This window comes from Cephus cinctus, unplaced genomic scaffold (assembly GCF_000341935.2).
Source record: "Cephus cinctus unplaced genomic scaffold, Ccin1 Ccin1_scaffold0101, whole genome shotgun sequence".
NCBI classification, from domain to species: domain Eukaryota; kingdom Metazoa; phylum Arthropoda; class Insecta; order Hymenoptera; family Cephidae; genus Cephus; species Cephus cinctus.
Genome location: NW_014332838.1, coordinates 1,743,689 through 1,762,198, shown reverse-complemented (window position 1 = coordinate 1,762,198; position 18,510 = coordinate 1,743,689). Strand labels below are relative to the sequence as shown.

At 40.2% G+C, this 18,510-nt stretch overlaps 5 protein-coding genes across 13 annotated transcripts in view; 2 read left to right on the top strand and 3 right to left on the bottom strand.

Annotated features, from left to right (window-relative positions):
- The window catches only part of LOC107274722 (neuronal acetylcholine receptor subunit alpha-7), an 85,718-nt gene extending 78,608 nt beyond the window's left edge, over positions 1-7,110 (bottom strand). For all 8 annotated transcript variants that reach the window (XR_003061904.1, XM_015754145.2, XM_025092044.1 and 5 more), the window contains exons 1-2: positions 6,212-7,110; positions 4,245-4,776 (exon numbers count right to left, since the gene is read on the bottom strand). Coding sequence is in view for 7 of the 8 variants with exons in the window: in XM_015754145.2 (XP_015609631.1) it covers positions 4,245-4,398 (154 nt within the window). In the remaining variant the exon portion in view is untranslated. The remainder of the gene's footprint in view (positions 1-4,244; positions 4,777-6,211) is intronic.
- A 3,178-nt stretch (positions 7,111-10,288) lies between these two features.
- On the bottom strand, positions 10,289-12,038 carry LOC107274727 (protein lethal(2)essential for life). Of its 2 annotated transcripts, none has more exons than XM_015754150.2 (3): positions 11,877-12,038; positions 11,610-11,669; positions 10,289-11,438 (listed from the first exon to the last, which is right to left on the bottom strand). In XM_015754150.2, the coding sequence occupies exon 3, from the start codon at positions 11,121-11,123 to the stop codon at positions 10,476-10,478; it is 648 nt and encodes a 215-aa protein (XP_015609636.1). In that variant the 5' UTR covers positions 11,124-11,438; positions 11,610-11,669; positions 11,877-12,038; the 3' UTR covers positions 10,289-10,475. The 2 variants fall into 2 exon arrangements, with proteins under 2 accessions (XP_015609636.1, XP_024947647.1); XM_025091879.1 differs by having other exon boundaries at positions 11,614-11,669.
- A 97-nt stretch (positions 12,039-12,135) lies between these two features.
- LOC107274728 (protein lethal(2)essential for life) lies at positions 12,136-13,072 on the top strand. The gene has a single exon (XM_015754151.2). It carries the CDS (start codon positions 12,260-12,262, stop codon positions 12,833-12,835), a length of 576 nt encoding a protein of 191 aa, XP_015609637.1. The 5' UTR covers positions 12,136-12,259; the 3' UTR covers positions 12,836-13,072.
- Positions 13,073-13,904: 832 nt separating this feature from the next.
- LOC107274729 (protein lethal(2)essential for life) lies at positions 13,905-14,756 on the bottom strand. Its single transcript, XM_015754152.2, has one exon. It carries the CDS (start codon positions 14,631-14,633, stop codon positions 14,076-14,078), a length of 558 nt encoding a protein of 185 aa, XP_015609638.1. The 5' UTR covers positions 14,634-14,756; the 3' UTR covers positions 13,905-14,075.
- Positions 14,757-17,261: 2,505 nt separating this feature from the next.
- Positions 17,262-18,394, top strand: LOC107274542 (heat shock protein 67B1). Its single transcript, XM_015753776.2, has one exon. It carries the CDS (start codon positions 17,384-17,386, stop codon positions 18,392-18,394), a length of 1,011 nt encoding a protein of 336 aa, XP_015609262.1. The 5' UTR covers positions 17,262-17,383.
- The last annotated feature ends 116 nt before the right edge of the window (positions 18,395-18,510 follow it).

Genomic DNA, 18,510 nt, shown 5'->3' with positions numbered 1-18,510 from the left:
GTTGGCGGGGGGTTGGCGGGGGGTTCACGGGGGGTGCTAAAGTAGGGGAGCCAAGCAAAGAGGAGTGAAGGGAGTTGAAGTGGTTCCGAAGGGTGCCATTCTGACACACTGCTCCACATTCCGTAGCCACGCCAGCAACAAGCCTACCGTGCTCGCACTCTGCATACAGGGTGTCACGATAAGAAGAGTTTCTAATTCTCAGGTTCGTTAGACTAGCGTACCTATATATTTCAAACGAGATCATCCAGCCACCCTGTCCCTCATCTCTTCTCCCTTTTGCTCCATACCTGCCGCACGTGCTAACCCTTCTAGAAGGTTTTGCTCATAGCCCAGATTCACTGGGACAACCATCCATAGAGCGTCAAACGATTTTTACGAAGGACGAGAAGATCCTCATTATAAATATTATACGTTAAATATCCGGGGTCGTCTCCGCTTCTCTGCGAACCAGGTTAATGCAGCCATTACACGTAACGCAGGACCGATAACGAGAATTGACTTCTGCCGGGGTCGTAGTCTTGTCCTGGAATTAGGCCAACCGTGACTTAAACGCTTTCGATCCTTCTCAAGGACTTCTTATAGGCACTGGAGTGCCGGCTATCTTGAAGATTTTGAAGTTTGCTGGCACTTCTTTATCTAATCTAATATTTTAGTCAACTCACCCGGTATACGTACTCTGGAGCGTTAAGAGCCAGAAGATGTCGATGCAGCCTTGGCTACTCAGACCACAAGAGCTTACAGCTCGTAGATAAACACTTGGCAACTTGTTCCTGATACTCTTGGCTCGATTTATCTCCTACCAAACACGATATTCGTCATTTTATTACAGACGAGACGTCAAAGTAAGCAGTGAGTCGACTGCCACTTGTTCGATCATTGAATATAGGGCGGCGTAGCATACGAGTCGTAAGACTGACTTTTTGTTTTGCTAAAGACAGCTTTGATAACTGGTTTAATATGATGCCACGTAATTTAATCGGATTAAACGCTAGGAAAATAAATGTTTATAAAATCGTCAAATCCTTTTTTCCACAACGTCCCTTTTCTCTTCGTCAGGCCGAAAGATTGTAGGTTGGTAGGTCGGTAGGTCGCTGGGCTGGCCGTATAACTGAATAGGCTCGGAACAACGGGTGACTAGACAAGGTAGGATCCACTTGCTCATTCGTTTGGAATTGTTGGACAGGTAATTAGAGGAGAGCAACGCGTCGCCGCTGGGCCTAATTATAAAAGAGCTCCCTGTACAGGCACCCAAGAAGATGACGAGTCTCGTGACGGAAACACGATGCAGGTAGCGCCGCTATGAACGATTATGACGTATCGATATCCCAAGAGGAAAAACGCATCAGTTAGCAAATAAGTCCCGTGGGAGCGAGAGAGATGAAAGAAGATACACAACGGCATGAATACAAGAGCGATCAAGAATTAAGCAGTTCAAGAGGATCTCTCTCGCTCCTGATCTGGACTGCCCGAAACACTGAACCATATAGTTCCTCGTGCCACTTCGCAGCTTTTCTCGAGACTTTCGTCCCTCCCTTTCCACCCCGTCGCCGCACTCTCTGTTCTCTCCCACATTCCTTCCACTTCGTAGCTTCTATCTCTGTCTCGCAGAAGTCCATAGACCTAAGCTACCATGCGATAGGGCTGCTTTCATCGTCGTGGTGGGTCATCGCTAGGGAGTAGCGGTTAATAGAAAAGTCGAAGTTAAAATTTGATCCCAGAATTCTTCCAGGGATCTCGTCCTTTCACTTCACCCTATCCAGGGTTAGTTTGTCTGGTTATTTTGAGCGGCTGGTCGGGCTGGATTATATTTTCTCGCCCGAGCTTAAGGCCGCGCTGTTATATAGACCTTATACGTGCATGACGCGTGGCATAATATTTGCTCGGTACACTTAGCGGTCTGCAAATAAGCCAGACTGCTTAAGGGCGGCCATTGCCCAAGCGGTGTCGTTGGATGCTACCGGGGGTTGGAGTAAACGATAAAGAGTCGTTGAAGCAACAATTTTGGCGTGGAGCCCTCCCGAGAGCCCGGCTGGCCGCTTCGCCAAGCGGGCTAGTCAGACAGTTAACATAAATCTCCATTAAAAGAGCTGAAAAGCTCAGCATATATATCCGTGATACGAATGTGCTGCGATTTAAATAAATAGATTTCTCCAGCGCGTTAAGCCCGCCGAGTCCACGTCGTCTTTCTCGTATCAGGGACTATGAGAATCGTCGATTGGATTACGTTGGCTACGAATCGCAACTAACGGAATTTCCCTAATAGGATTCGAAGGAATGGCGGCGGCCGTGCTTGGACTCGCGGCTATCATCCTTTACTTCTTTCATGTATCCTGACGTTCGTCAATTGATCCACTTTGACTCAAACTTCAAACCCAAAACGTCATTCACGTTCTAACGAAGTCACGGAAGCGTCGCTTCTTCGTACGAGTTACTTCCACTAGGTGTCTCACCTGATAACGTTAACGGACCAGGTATCGAATGATTAACGAGGTCAAGGTTGATCCAATCAGGTTGCATTGAAAATTACCATTGGAGATACCGATACCAGATTGAACGATATGGATATATATATATATAGAAACCTTTGATTCACTTCAGCCTCCAACGAACATTCTATGAAGTTGGGTCGTTTTCTCATGTAATTCAATCCTTGTCTTGACCTCTTGATAAAATAACCAGCGAACCCTGGATAAGGGGCTGATACTTTACTGCTTGCCTACGCAGCATCCCTCGTCATTTCAGCTGGACCATAGATAAGCTGAACGAGCCGATGAATATCTCGAGAATTATTTATCGATACGACTGAAACTTCGTCACCCGTTGCTATTGAATTTACATTGAATTCGTTTTATATAAAGATGAGCGCCTGCGCGTTACCAGGAGCAACCAACCAGTTAGCCTGTCTCCTTTCTCTCCGTCTCTCACTCGCACCTTGTATACCAGGCAAGAAAATATTTTGCCTCTCCTGCAGCTCACTTCAGCCGGTCGAGGACTTCTTTGACTTAGCATACGTTCCAAGCAATCCCTGTCGCTCGTGTAGAACTCTAGACGTATGTAAAATTCATCCAGTAGCCGCGAATGATCAAAGCAGTGCCAAATGAGACTGGCTCGTGCCGCACGGTCAGGAAATTATGACAAATTTTACAGTCCAACGCTCGATCGAACTCCTAGTGAAGTTGCAGTGGTCATTCAAGGCCGTAACTAGCTTTTCTTCTGACAGCTTGGAACTTGAGTATATAAAAAAAATCTTGCCTTTGACGTCTCGCAAGTAATTTCAAAGTGAAGATTCCCTCTATCAGAAACTGTTCTTTTGATAGACGGTAGATCTACAGGAAACATTAACTACTATCCATAAAACTGTATCACCCTGGTATCACCTTCGGTTAGAATTTTTCATTCACTACTGTCCCCAAAAAGGGGCCTAATTTTCATCTCGAAAATATCGACTATATCTGGTAGCTAATTGAAAAGTCGACATCGGCGGCTATAAAAATCCACGAACGCTACCACGTATGTCTATGTCCTCCATCCTTTTGCACCGAGGCTTTGCCAGGTGAACCGAAAGTAGCTGCCAGTTGTCGTACTACAACAACTGAATATCACCAGGAGACAGAGAACCATTTCGAAGCCTCGATAAGTTCCCTCGATCGTTAAATGGAGGATTCCTTGGCCTTTGCATTCGCAATGCCACTCGATCAGCGAACAGAATCGCAAAGTCCTCTTGTGCGAATTTCAAACACGCGAAGATACAACGACAGGACAGATCAATAGGATTCCTATCTCTCGCCGAACTGTGCAGCTTTGCAAAGCACTCGTGGAAACGTGCACTTGAATACGAGTGAACCTACGAATCCCCATTACGTCTATTTCCCTTAAGAGTCGGTATATTAGCAGGAAGTATGGGGGGGGGAAAAGTATCGAGAAGGAAAAATGTTAGATCCGCAAATATCAAACGTCCCAATAACGTCGTGCCACGCGGAACGACTTGAAATCGATCCATTAGAACTGTCATAAAATTATAGTCCTGATTTACCTTTACCATTTATTATCACGGTTGGCTATCCTGCTTCGTAGGTCCCCACGAGTCGGTACCTCAAAAAGCCTTAACCAACGCAAAGTAGAAAATCCTGTTAACAAAGCACGTCCCGCGAATGTCCCGTCGTAATAGCACCTTGATAGCGTTATTAAACCAAAACAACATAGGAGTACGTTCTCCCAGTAAGAAGGTATCTAACGAGTCTTACCTTGAGGTAGGACGGTGAGCATCAGCAGTATCAGCAACAGGGCGGTGACCATCTGTGTACTGATGCTCCTGGGCGATTGTATCCGCAGTCGCACAACACCTCTAGTCTGGTTCGACATGGCCAATGGATGTTGCCTGGTCAATATCGCCGGCATTATCTCCCGTCTACGTAATGCCGATCAAGTTCGTTCTTCCTCCTGGTGGCACAACACACGAAGCCACCGTCGCGAGTTCTCACCGACGATGCTACTCGCCACGGCGGATCATCGTCGCCGTCATCCTCCAGCTCCACTCGCGTCCTCAAGTCTTCGCTCGGGGCGAACTCCTTTCGCGTTCGCTAGTTACTCAAAGCTCTCACTCGCGAACCTCCCGACTTCGCCGTCATAACCAAGGTTCGCTCGCTCGGCGCGCTCGCACTTTCCATATGTCTCTATAATGTCAAACGGCTCAAATCTGCGATCGCCAATTATACGCTCCCTGTGCTAGGACGTTCCCGCTGCATATTCGACGGCTGCCTGATACTGACACTTTACCTGAAAAGGAAGACCAGTCTCTAAATTGCTTTTACGCCACGACCAATTTCCTAATCCTCCTACTGCACTGCCGCTTGGACGATTGTACTTTTTTTATATTTTCCATACTAAAGTCTGACGAATAAACTTTTTTTTTTCTGCGCCCAGTCCATACCTACATAATTCAGAGAAACTTTTGAAAACCATTCCTGTGTTACGCGATTCTGATTAGCAAATTTTACTGCGCTATCCTAAGTCACTGTACTGTCGGTAGATGCCTGGAATTTTTATTATTGCCGGTTGGCGTTAGAACGTTACATTTATACTGGAACGGTATACCCGGTGGTACGTAATTCACGAATCGCTGAAAATTTACGATATTCCTCAGTCTCTTGGATCAAGGTCTGATGCATTTATGATATTGTTTGTGATAACGAAAAAAAAAAGTACTCGTATCATATTCAAACGAATAGTGCTATGCTTGAATAAGGTCAGTTACTCCACACGGAATTGCGATTGCTACACCCTTTTTACTTCTCTATGAAAAGCAATCCGAACGGCAACCACGGCGGATCAGCTAATGTTCCTTCATCTCGGTAAAACGAAATCCATTTTTCTCGATGACTGCTGGATACATCATAATTTTGTACACGCTTTCATATATCACTGTACTAAGGCCTGGCATTCCTATCGATTTACGTTATTATGTTCATTTATTCTAGCGAACATTCGCGACTTTTGTAATTACTTTCTTTTTTTCTTCCTACTCGTTACCTGATAAAAGCGTACTATCATCGCATCTCTCAGTTAGCGCTACGTAATAATAATAAAATTCAATTTCAAGACTAGTTTCCATTTGTTTTCGAATAATTTTTTTTCCACATTACATTGCTAACGAAGCTACATTTTCTCAAAGCAAATGCAAGTTTAACAGGTATAGGAAGAAGGTTAAAAAATTGAGAGTAATAATAATGATTCGAGTAATACCGGTGGATTTAAAATGAATACGTATATACTATTTAATTCTTGTTATCAGTATGCAAATATCAGAAATGTATCCACCTAGAATTACGCATTCGCCAAACTGTTAGAAAAAGTAGGAATATACAAGAGCTAAAATTTAATGAGCATATAGAAAGAGTCAAGAATTTTCTGTATCTATAATATTCACATATGCGCACTATGGCTATAATCGCACGAATATCGTTATCTAATTTCCGTGCGAAATTTCATACAAAATACATGGGACATAAAGTAAACGAGATACTCGAAGTAATAAGAGAGTCTGGTTAACCCGTTAATTCTTGCCGAATAAGTACCTACCGCGCCTCTAACGTCAAATAACAAACTCACGCACGTCCATTTAAACGCAGCCCATTTACGTATCTAGCCACCGAGTAGACCTTCATTAATGGCTAAACGTATTGGTCGTGATTAATAAAAAAAGGCGTGTCACCATGCACGTTGAAGAATAATCAGGTTATCCTCGTTGTGACATTCGGCGACATCGTCAACGGCCGTCTCGAATTTTCAGGCTCGCGGATCGTTTCAGCGAGCCGTTCCTTAGCAGCAGCTTCAGGGTTACAGGTGTTCCGTTATATAGATCCAACACGTTACACGACCCCCCGACGGATTATGCTGGTGCTTCGTTTAATTAACGTATAAATGAACTATAAATTCACTGAGGATACGATGACTTCTTGTAATCATTGGCATGAGAGAGCTTAGAGATCTCGTGTCGGTCGCGACGTTGATTTCACGAGACACGCAACGTTGACGGTCCTCAAGGACGCAACGGGAGGAGAAGCTCCCTTTTATTATACTCCAGAGTATATAAAGCTATTGGCCGAATAAAAGAAAAATGATGAAAGAACAGTGAATGGTAGTCGTAGGTAAACAAAAATAGTAGCTATGAAAATCAGGGAATAACTTGACTGTCCTTTATTGTTTTTTATTCATGTAGCTTCCTCTCTCTCTCTCTCTCTCTCTCTCCGTGCTTTCTTCTCAGCGCCTCTCCGTCTTTCTTTCCCTTTCCCTCTCTCTCTCTCTCTCTCTCCTCGCACTCTCCCCCTCTCTTCCTCCGTATCCTTCCCTTTTTCGCACTCTCCTCTCTGGTTCCTCTTCTTGATCCTTAAACTCGAACGGTACCGAAGTATGGGACTCGAGCCGTGACTCGTGAAGAATTTATTTGATTATGACGCGAGTGCCGTTTGTTTTTATTCCCTTGCGCTGGCCGGGTTCCGAAATTGTTCAGTGACAGGGTAAAAGGGGACCACCACACAGAAACCGCTCGTGCAACGGTTTGCAACGGAACTGCTCCAAAGTGTTTGGAGCTGCTCGCAGCTCGCGACTCGCAGCTCCTGCGATATAGAACGAAGGAACCTCCTACCAGTCCCACCACGATTTCGTGGGAGGCTGCGGACTGGACCACCACGCAACCAGCATCTCCCCACCTCGTTCCATCTCAAGCCCACCCCACAGATCAATATTGTGCCCACCATGTACGGGAGTACCTACCTCCGACCCCATGCTCAGCCGTATCGTGCGATTCCATAGCGACGGCCATGAACGATGCTAGAGCACGTTCAAGTCTAAGGAGATTAGCCTCCGCTTGCCTTTTGCCAACGAGTTTCGCCTCGCCATTGCTTAGAAGTACCCTCGGGCTCCTATTCAGCATCGCGTGCACTGGGTGTTTCCAGCTCATTCTCATTCTTATACATCTATATACTTCTCTTCTTATACTTCTTATCCGTTTTGTAGCGTTTTTTTTTTTTTCAAAACTTACCGTCCATGCTACTACCTTTTTTTCTAGCTCCTCTGTATATGCTTAGATAGACGCTTTGACTGGCTAAGAAATGTTTTTCTTATCGCAAGTTCATGAGCGAGTAGGAAAGTCGATCGTGTTTGCCAAAACGTGCCGTTCTACGCGGTTTTCCTATCAACTCCCTGGCGAGATTCCTTTTGGCAGATTCATCGCACGTTGCGCACACTCCATCGCCGCTGGAGAATTGACAAATCGGTAAATACGCACTTAAAGATAACCTCAAGTCCAGGATGGCGTATACGTGGCCTAAACGTTCTCTGGGTCTTCCTTCAAGAAAGTCAACCTTAGCCGAATTAAGGTTTGCTGCTTGGTAGGTACACTTTATGCGTACTTGAATTTCGTTAGGTATGTAACGAGACAGCCGACAGGGTGCGCTGACGTCGAGTGCCCCAGATTTTAAGTTTGTTACTGTTCTGTTAGTATACGGTTAAAACTATAATCATTGTTTCCCACGGGACGCTTGGATTTTGATGTAGTTACAAACAATCCTGATGCAGATGTTCCCGAGTCTTCTCTATAAACTAATATCAGCTTAACAATTGATTTTGATCCGAATATCATGTTGCTCCTAATTCTCAATACGTAGCCGAACAGGAGTACACAGTTTTTCTTTAAATAACATACATCCGAAAAATATACTATTTGATTTAATAGAGCGATTGTAGAAATCTGAAGTAATTAATGATATTCATCTATATCGTGAACACTATAGATTTGCAAATTAGTCTTTGGATGTAATTAAATTTTCTGATGTCTCGTTTCAACTCAAATCTTTACACAAACACATCTTTACCTAAGAATTTATATTATCTTTATATCGATACGGTTATTCAGTCGAGACTTGCCATCTGAACAGGGCTTTACTATAAGAACGCCACTAATTATTTTGTATGTCATTCATTACTCGGTATTTACTCTAGTTACACCAACGTAAAATAGTCAATATATCTTGCCTTAGGTTACCCTGTACACTGGCCCACTGAATAGTACTGTAGACAAATATTTGATGTCGAAGACAAACGTTTAAGTATTGCCGTCACTCCCGCCAGTCATCTTCACTTCTTATAGGATTTTGCCAAATTTGGAAATACTATCCATTGCAGCTACGCATGCGCCACGATATTGTCCTCGACTTATTTAAACTTGCCAACCCGAGGAAACTCGTATACATATCGCTATGCAAACTTAAAAGGTTGTGGTGTTATAGCACAATTCTAAACTGAGAATTCTTTACCACACGCATGACGCCGTAGGAAATACGTGTTCTGCTCGGTGACAGTGTTGGTTTTTTTTCTTTTGTCTTTCTTCCACTTTGTCCTCTCCTGCGAGCAATGGCAAATGAGCCATACTTCAAAACGTGTCGCTGCGTTAAAGCACCCTTCAGGTTTTCGTTCTGATCGACCGAACTGCGCCCCTTATACTCGAATCGATAGTGTTTAAAATTATTGAGAAAGTAAGCATATATAGGCACTTTTGACTATAGAAAGTTATCGTCTAGCCAATGTTACTGGAAGAACTTATAATTAGATTGCTTTGATGAAACTTTCTCTTGAAATGATTGATTAACGTACTTACAAGATGAATCAGCTGCTGCCATCTGTTAACTGGATGAAACAAGCATTATCTTGAGGATCTGCTGAGCCATTGGATGTAAATGCACTGCGCATTGGGTAATTCCGAACTTTTTTTTTGTAATCCGATTTAAATTGTATGTGTTGTCTAGTTTAAAACGCTACAAATAACGCGATGCAATATCGACCTGTGTGCAATGGCTTTTGGAAAGTTTTGTTGTAGTATCATAATATCTTAGTTGTGCTTACGAAATTTACATAATTAAATAATAATATAATAGCACATTCTATATGGTGGTTTAAAACTGCTGCGATAAATACTATTTCCATCAAAGCTGGTGTGTCGCGCAAGCGTGTTTGTTATTTCGTCTCTCGCCAGGCGCCATTACCACGTGCACTCAGTGTCATTAATGCTTGAATTTACCGACTGAGTTTGCCTATTTAAATTACATGAGGGGGATAGAGATAAAAATGGGTTCATGGGCCCAGATATAATGATGCTGAGTGTCCAATTGAGCAAGACGCTTCTCTGTTAGTTCCTACGAATTCACACAGATGGTGCTGAACTACACTTACAGGAGGTCGTTCGTGCAAGCGTTTTTTTAAGTGCTCCAAAGCATTATAAGGTGCGTTCGAAACTCAGCAGAGAGCGCTGAGAGAACATGTGTTTTAGGGAATCAACGTTTATTTAGAGGAAAGTACACTCGTCTTTATTTGCTTTCATAAATAACAAGAGAAAGATACTAGGATGGAACGGACGCATGGACGCCACAACGCGTTGCAAACGAACACACTTCTCGAATGTTCCCTACGCTGAGCCTGTGGCGTCAGAGCTAGTGATTGGTCGGCGCGATGTACGCCGGGAGCGCTGCTTTTTGCCCGGTATGGCAGAATCCTTCAGTGCTCGGACAAATACATGCAATAAACAGAGCGGCAACGATGAACTATGCGCTTTCGGCTCATTTTCGATCTCACCTAAAAATACTTGGACAAACCTACGAATCTCTCTTCTGTATCAAAGTCCGAGCTCAGCATGCAGAGGAATAGCAAAACTATAGTTCTATACTATACTGTTCTATATTTTTAAAAATTATTATAGTGCATATTAATTTTCATAGGGTTGAAATAAAATACCAAATTTTCAAAACACTTTTATTATAAATCGTTAATAGTTATGTGAATACATGAAAATACTGCTTGTAGGAACTAATTATAATGAATATAAATTGTAATGTAATGATATGAACTTTGTAGTGTAACATAAATTACTTAAAACAAATAAAAGTTATGAATGCAGAAAGAAATATTTGGACACTTTCTTTTCTTCATGCAGCCTTAACAGTTTTCTCTGCTCCTCGCTGTGTCACTGGACTTTTCTGTGTCTGTGAACTTTGTTCCTTTTGAAGATTTTTTGCTTTTGAAATGGCATCATCATCCTTCAGTGCTGGCTGACCTGTGTTTTGGATTTTGATAATCCTTTCCTTTTTCTCCTGAGGTTCAGATTCCTTTCTTGGTACTATGATGCTTAGAACACCATCGGATGACAAAGTGGACTGCAGCTGGTCAATATCACACTGCTCGGGAATTAAATATCTTCTGACAAACTGTCTGGAAATCCATCCATGCTCATCTTGCTTCTCTTCGTGTTTTCCTTCGACAATGACATTTTTATCAACCACCTTGACTATGACTTCTTCAGGAGCAAATTGCTGAACATCCAATGTCAATTCAAATTTATCCTTGTTAGGTTGCACGGTTGAAACACCACTAGTAGCAGATCTTTTAGCCAAACTTCTGTCATAAGGCCTGTAACGGTACAATCTTTTGCGATATGGTCTCACTGCCCAAACATCTGAACTTAAGGGCAGTAAATCACTCGGAGTCACATGGAGTCCAAAATCTTGATCAAAAACAGAATGTGGACGGTCCAGGTCTTCCCACCAATCAGAGAATACCAATGGTAGCAGTGACATTTTTCCTTAACCTCGATGAAACAATGACAGGAAACGTTTGTTTTTTGTATTGATACTTCAATCGATGACTTTCTACAAATACTTTATGCTTGGATGCTTTAGAACAGTATTTAAACACCGTATACGCTCCTCTTGAATCACTGTAGTTTGCTTACGAGCTCTCGTGGATTCAAATTGTCACCGAGCCGGGAAGCGCCAGTATATATAACAAAACTCAATGGTAGGGAGAAGATATGGAAGAGTCCCGAATTTTCTTGAAAGCTTCAGAGCATAGAACTTTCTAGCTTCGATGTTCTGTGATGCACTCAAAATATCCTAAAGCCAATTGTAACTTTAATTATATGTATATACAAAATTAAAAAATATGATAATTCATACAAAGTGTATGAATGTATTTATGAATATTAGAGTTTTATATAATTTTTCATTCGCAATACGTTGATACATTTTCCAAGTACTGTTATGGGTTAGAGATCTAGTACTTACATACGTAAAATCCTTTCTGATTTTAGTTGGTATTACTTTAAATGCGTAACACGATTATTGCTAAAAACAATTTTATAAATTATTAAAAGTTCGTAATATTGAACATTGCTGGTCTCTCATGAGTTATGATTACCAAAAATCTATAAAATTTAATCACTAAAATAATCTAGAAATTTCGTAATGGAAAATAATTACCAAATTTTTTGCATCAAATTTTTATTACTAAAAATTATAATTCAATAATGTAATATTTAATAGCACACTCACGTCTATAACATTAAATATACAAGTTTTTATTGTATACAGTCTATGTAAAACATTCCAAATCTTCATTGAATTGCTTATAGGCTTCTGTTCCAACAAAAACTGTACTGTTATCTTTTGAAACACTCGTTCGTCAATTTTGCGTACTAAATTAAAATAAGTAAGAACCCACAACAAGAAGACTGGATCATTCGGCAACGCGGCACTTCTCGAAGCATCGAGTGGCTTCACAGCACAGGCGGCGCTGGCATAAAAGCGGTTGCGCGGCAGCAATAAGTAACAGTGAACGAAAAGCAATCGAAGCAGGAGCGTCGACTCTAGTGTGAAAGCGCGAGCGATAAAGTCAAAAGTATTTTGTGTTAAGCGATAACTTGAAAGTTGAAAAAATGTCGCTGATTCCACTGGTATTCGCTGACTTGTTGGACGACGATCTTGATCGCCCACAATATCTGAATCCCTATTTCGGCCGAGTACTTCAACCTAGTAGATCGTCGTTACCACGTCGAGCTGAACTCATGTACTATAGACCCTGGGCTGATCTTCTCCGCCAAGGGGAAGATGGTGGGGCATCCACTGTAAAAGCAAACAAGGATCAATTTGAAGTTGTTCTGGATGTGCAACAGTTTGCTCCTGAAGAAATCAATGTCAAGGTCGTTGATAAGTACGTTGTGGTGGAAGCCAAACACGAGGAAAAGCAAGATGAACATGGCTGGGTTTCACGGCAGTTTGTAAGGAAATATTTGATCCCGGAGCAGTGTGACATCGAACAGGTGACTTCAAAACTATCAGTCGATGGAGTCCTGACCATCGTGGCACCTAGAAAAGACCAACAGCCCAAAGCGGAAAATGAGAGAACCATCAAGATCGAGCATACTGGCAAACCGGCACTCCAGAAACAGCCCACTGAGAAGAAAGCTATAAAGCCCGGACAGGAGAAGAAGACTGAAAAACGTGACAAATGAACTGATTTCGTATGAACATTTCACATAAAGCATTTTTTCTTTCATTGTAGTTCCTTCATGTATCATTATCATTGCAGCATTTAAAGAATCATGTATTATATATAATATAGATAGATATAATACTGTATTCCATATATGCAATTCGCATAAATCGACAGATATCAAATTCCATCAGTACTGCATTAATAATGTAATTCCTTATTTGTATTTTTTAATAAATAAATTTAGTTCCATGAATTACATTGTTATTAAAAATTCCACTTCCTTCTCCTTTTTTGATTTCATCATAAAATTTGTTGTAGTTATATAATTATTTTCAAAAGCTAAGCTATATATCTTTTTAGAAAGCTCATTCGAGAACGTTTATAGAAGATCCATGCTCAGATGAAAAACAATATCTAATGAGAGTATACAAGTTTTATCATAGAATTTAATAAAACTTTTCGGTTAAAGTACATCTTGAGAATTACTGCCTGAACAACTTATATTTTGACAGAACTTTACAGATTTTTGAGAAAGTAGTTAGCTTAAATTTATTTGAATTTTTAAACATGTACACATCTTACACAGCTTATATTAAATACCATTGTATCAGATTTGACGTATTGCAAGGAAAATAAGTAAATTTGAATGAAGAGGAACCCTAGAATAGAGTACGAAAATAAAAATCCTACCACAGGAACACCCCAAATACTTGAACTTGAACACCTCTCTCCTGAATATAATTAATGTAAAAGGTGACCCGGCGAGGGAAGGAAGGTTAGTAAACGGCGCAGTTTTGATGAAGGTCACGGTTGCAACGCAATAATTGTCTTGAAGATTAAATTCGCTGGAAAGAGACATACATGTATATATCCGGTGTCACATTAAAAATAAACTTTAAATTTTAGAAAACAAATAGCTTTAAAGAGAGATACATATAAACGTCGTACTCACCCTTCGTTAAAAAAAATAATTAGAAAATTTCTAACCCATAATGTTATAATTTTATACTTAAAAATAATTCATGTTTCGAGTGATAACAATGAGAAAATTTTTAAGGATTAATGGGGGTACAAAGAATAAGATATGTTTTCTAAATATATTTTATTAACAAAATCTATTCATTACAAGGAAATTATTAATACAGCCAAATGACAGATTCCATCTTTGGCAAAGGACATAAAATACATAAATGATGTTTTATGATACATATGATGTAACAGAATTATAATAAACAATGAATAGCGTTACACAAAGTTTACTTCGTCGTAGCATTTCCCACGGCATTTTCTTCGATGGCAGGTTTTCCCGTGTGCTCGATTTTTATCACCTTTTCAGCTTTTTCTTCCAGAGCCCCTGGCTTCTTGGGTGCCGTGATAGTCAGGACTCCATCCGAGGACAAAGTGCTTGTCACCTGATCGGCATCGCACTGCTCAGGTACCATATACTTGCGTACAAACTGTCTGGAGATGATGCCGTGTTCGTCTTGCTTCTCTTCATGTTTTCCCTCGACAACGACGAACTTGTCAACCACTTTGACCTTCACCTCGTCAGGTTTGAACTGCTGGACGTCCAGGGCAATATGAAATTTATCCTTGTCAGCTTTGATCACGGACCAGCCACCCTCACCCTGACGGAAGAGATCAGCCCAGGGTCTCTCGTAGACGAAAGGATATCTTCTTTCCAAAACTGATGGATGAAACAGCTGATCGGGAGTAAGTCCTGTGCCGAAATGCTGATCCAGTAGCCGATGTGGACGTTCCAGGGCTTCCCACCAGTGAGAGAACAATCTTGGAATCAGAGACATTCTTGCCATACTTTTTCGTATACTATTATTCTTTTACTAAAACACTGATTAACGTCAACTGCTTAGCACTTCGCTCCGTTAACCTCTCGATGCTTCCCTTGCGTTTCTTGCGAATATACTGAAGGCTATGACGCGCCGCGTCTGCTTTTATACCGTCTAGTAGCAAGGGTGGGGAGGAAAGTGAACTTTCGAGCATTTTCTCGAACTTGTCAAAATCGTATCTCGTCTTGTCAAAAAAACAATGATCCTGAAAATTCTCGATCTTCATATGGAGTCTTAAATACGTGCAACGATATAAATACTAAAAATAACAGTAACAACTATGAGCTAATCAATACTGCGAAGCTACGCACTATTGCCTCAGTCGCAACCTTAGATTTTTCTAGCAACATCTACTCGTCTGAATATCTTTATATTATTGTTAAGATCTTTAATCAATTCTGACCAATTATACACTGTTATTTTATATATGACAAACATACATGTCAATAGGCACGTCGTGCTTCTAGAAAATTTCTGAACTACGCACGTTTTATATACTTGGCAACAAGAGCGCTTTGTTTCAAGTTCATACTACAGTGCTTAATATTATTTTTAATTTGCTTTTTATACAATACCAAATTGCGCCTTATCTTACATATAGGTTTATTTGTATTCCAATGATAAGTTGCATTGCAACAAGAACACTACATTTTTACAATGTTGTGTTATTACCTGACAAAGTCTTAATGGATCATATGCTAAGTTCAAAGATTGGTAATAAGCACTTATCAAAGGCATTGTTCGATTGTTAGGGCAAGAGGTCAACTGTTGATTATAACAATAATTCTAATTGTTTGTGTCAGAATTTTTTTTTAATTACCATACACATCTTCAATCATCTTCCCTTATCGAATTAAAACATACGACGTATAATTAAACTCATAATTTTATGAGTTAACAAAAAAGAATGTTCCCGAATATACTCAATCAATCTAGAATATATTGCACCCTTCGGCAGTCGTGACAACTTACGTAACACTAGTCGCCAGGGAGATATTCGGTAAACAGAGACAGCGTTATCTTTGTCTGAAACGAATTGTGTGACATTTCAACCAGCTGCAGAACTTCTATATACGTATGGCCGTATGTATATTGGCTTTAGCATATCTTCCGTGCTCACTGTGTCCACTGACCGTCGGACGCAACATCCTATAAGGCTGGGTCTCTACTACATCTGCTGGGTGCACTAGTACTCACGCCTGAAGGCCGTAAAGACTTTATTTTGGTAATGCAACGTAATGATAATCAGTATTACTCTACATTAGAAATTATTGTTGTTTATAAATATGGCTAGAAAAATTAATTACTCTTACCATCTTAACTCATAATGAATTAATAATACAGAAAAAATTATTCTAGGGCTTTCTCAAGAATGTCAACGATCTGGATTCTTTTAGATCCCAATGGGAATGTTGGAGGGTTAAGCTTCTAGAGGAATTTGAATTTGCATCGGATGGATTATACTCGACTATCAAAAAGTGGACTAAATATACATTTATTAATCCAGTACTCATTATAAAAGTGACGGTATCTGGACACTGTCGAGGTAAACATACATATGTAACAACGCATGATAAAAAGTGACTTATAGATATACATGTTATTTTCAATTCACACAAAATCCTACATATAGTCGGTCCAAGAGTACAATTTGTTTTTTTGACAGTTCGCTGAGAATGCAATTATAAATTTTTATAAAATTCTACAAGTATATGCCAAAGTAGAAAAACAAAAATTATTAATTGCAAAATCAGGCATATGCATACTTTGTAAGAAAAATTGTATGGAGAGCCACGTGTGACATGCTAGTGAGCTAAAGACTTCATTGTTTTCGATTTTTCAAAAAATCACATCGAAATCGTGGACTGACTCATAGACGATATATGTGTTGTATAAAAATAACCATTCATAACAGACTATCCGTATACAGAGTTATTCACGGCAAACGGACCAGCTGAAGTTGGACGCGATTGAACGATTCTATCAATCGTAGCAGTGCGGTCTTGTTAAACAAATGAAAAACAAAAAAAAAAATGTTAAACAAATGAAAGAATGTGAAATTCATGATCTTAACAATTTTATAAAGTTAACTTTCATTTTTTGTATGATACCACTCTGCTCTGATTCATGAAACCATCCGTTCACGGCCAATTTCATCTGGTGCGTTTGTCGTGAATAACCCTGTATAACAAGCAAATACGATACACTTATTTAAACTGTAAAAATATAGTTCTGTACAATTAATTGCCTGTGTTGCGCATGATGTGTTTTATAACTGCATATTAAATTTTTTAGTAAAAAATTTGAACATTGCCAATCTGCAACTCTTACTTCGTACCTTATGTGATAGTTAGACTTGATTAATACTGTGCGAATATCAAAAAATTATTTTTGTACCTATAAATCAGAAAAATGACAAAGGCCACTCTGATTATACGATGAAAAAAATATTTTTCAAGTAAATATTCTGTCATTATACCCGAGTTACGAGCCGATAACTTATAACATTGGTGATTAGAGAAATTTTAATTTCGGTCGTTGTCTTAAGTACTTGGACATTATCAAAGACTGTGTCCCCACTATGTTATACAATTTTTGCATAAATAGACACACGTCTCGTACGTTGCATTAGTACAGAAATTTCCTTCTGTCCGACTTGACTCTCCAAAGAAGCTTGAAATTGCTTCCGAAGATCCTCAGTGGAAGAACCCAAGAAGATGTCTCTGCCTCCGCTGCTGTATTCCTCCTGGTGGGAAGGATTGAATCGTCCCCATTATCTGCGTGATCAGGGTTTTGGTATGGGAATTCGTCCTGATCTTACCCAGCGACAGCTAATGGATCGTTATTACGCTCCGTTGGGTAGTGACGTCTCTGGTTTTTCAACGATCACCGACGATAAAAACGTCTTTCAAGTTCTGCTAGACGTTCATTTATTCAAGCCTGATGAGATAAAAGTGAAACTAGTTGACAAATTTGTTGTGGTTGAAGCCAAACATATGGAGAGACAAGACGAGCATGGTTTTGTCACTAGGCAATTTTTACGGAAATATGTAGTGCCTGATGTTGTCGACACTGATTTAATTAAGGCAGAATTGTTTGTTGATGGTATTCTGGTGATTATGGCACCGGTTAAAGATGTCAAAGAAAATAAACTTGAGAAGATTATAAATATTGAGAGAACTGGAAAGACTTTTCTTGATACTAGAATGATGGGTGATACTCAAAATTTCCCGATTGGCACGGATCGCTACAAGGACACGGTCGTCCATACTACTGACATGGATCAGGGTCTTACTACTGGTACTACTCCTGGTACTACTTCTAACACTACTTGTACTACTGGTACTACTACTGGTATTACTACTCCTACTACTACTGACACTACTGCTGATACTACTACCTATGGTATTACTACTGGTATTCCTACTGGTATTACTACTGGTACTACTACTGGTACTACTACTGGTATTATTACTGCCCCTACTACTGGTACTCTGGATACTATGCAAAAATTGAACGAGAGTAAGAAAGACAGCGAAGAGATTATGAAGGACAAGAGGAGGGAACTAGACGAAATGATGGAAGGCAGGAGGGGAGAATGCATGAAATTAGTCGAGGAGAAGAAGACAATATATGAGAATTTAATGGAGGAGAAGAAGAAGAACGAAAGGGTAGAAAATAAGTTAAAGATGGACGAGAAGAAGAGAGACGAGAGAAAGAAGTTTTAAAAGAGATAAATCATGTATTCTAATCTCTTGGCCTCAACATTCAAAGCTATTGTTTAATCTTGTTATTGTACAAATTTAACACTTTATATTCATTCATTCTCATGTTTGGTTTAATA

Bases quoted from the DNA above. Each gene is read 5' to 3' on its own strand.
- LOC107274727 (XM_015754150.2), bottom strand. From the start codon at position 11,123: ATGTCACTGCTACCATTGGTATTCTCTGATTGGTGGGAAGACCTGGAC.
- LOC107274728 (XM_015754151.2), top strand. From the start codon at position 12,260: ATGTCGCTGATTCCACTGGTATTCGCTGACTTGTTGGACGACGATCTT.
- LOC107274729 (XM_015754152.2), bottom strand. From the start codon at position 14,633: ATGGCAAGAATGTCTCTGATTCCAAGATTGTTCTCTCACTGGTGGGAA.
- LOC107274542 (XM_015753776.2), top strand. From the start codon at position 17,384: ATGTCTCTGCCTCCGCTGCTGTATTCCTCCTGGTGGGAAGGATTGAAT.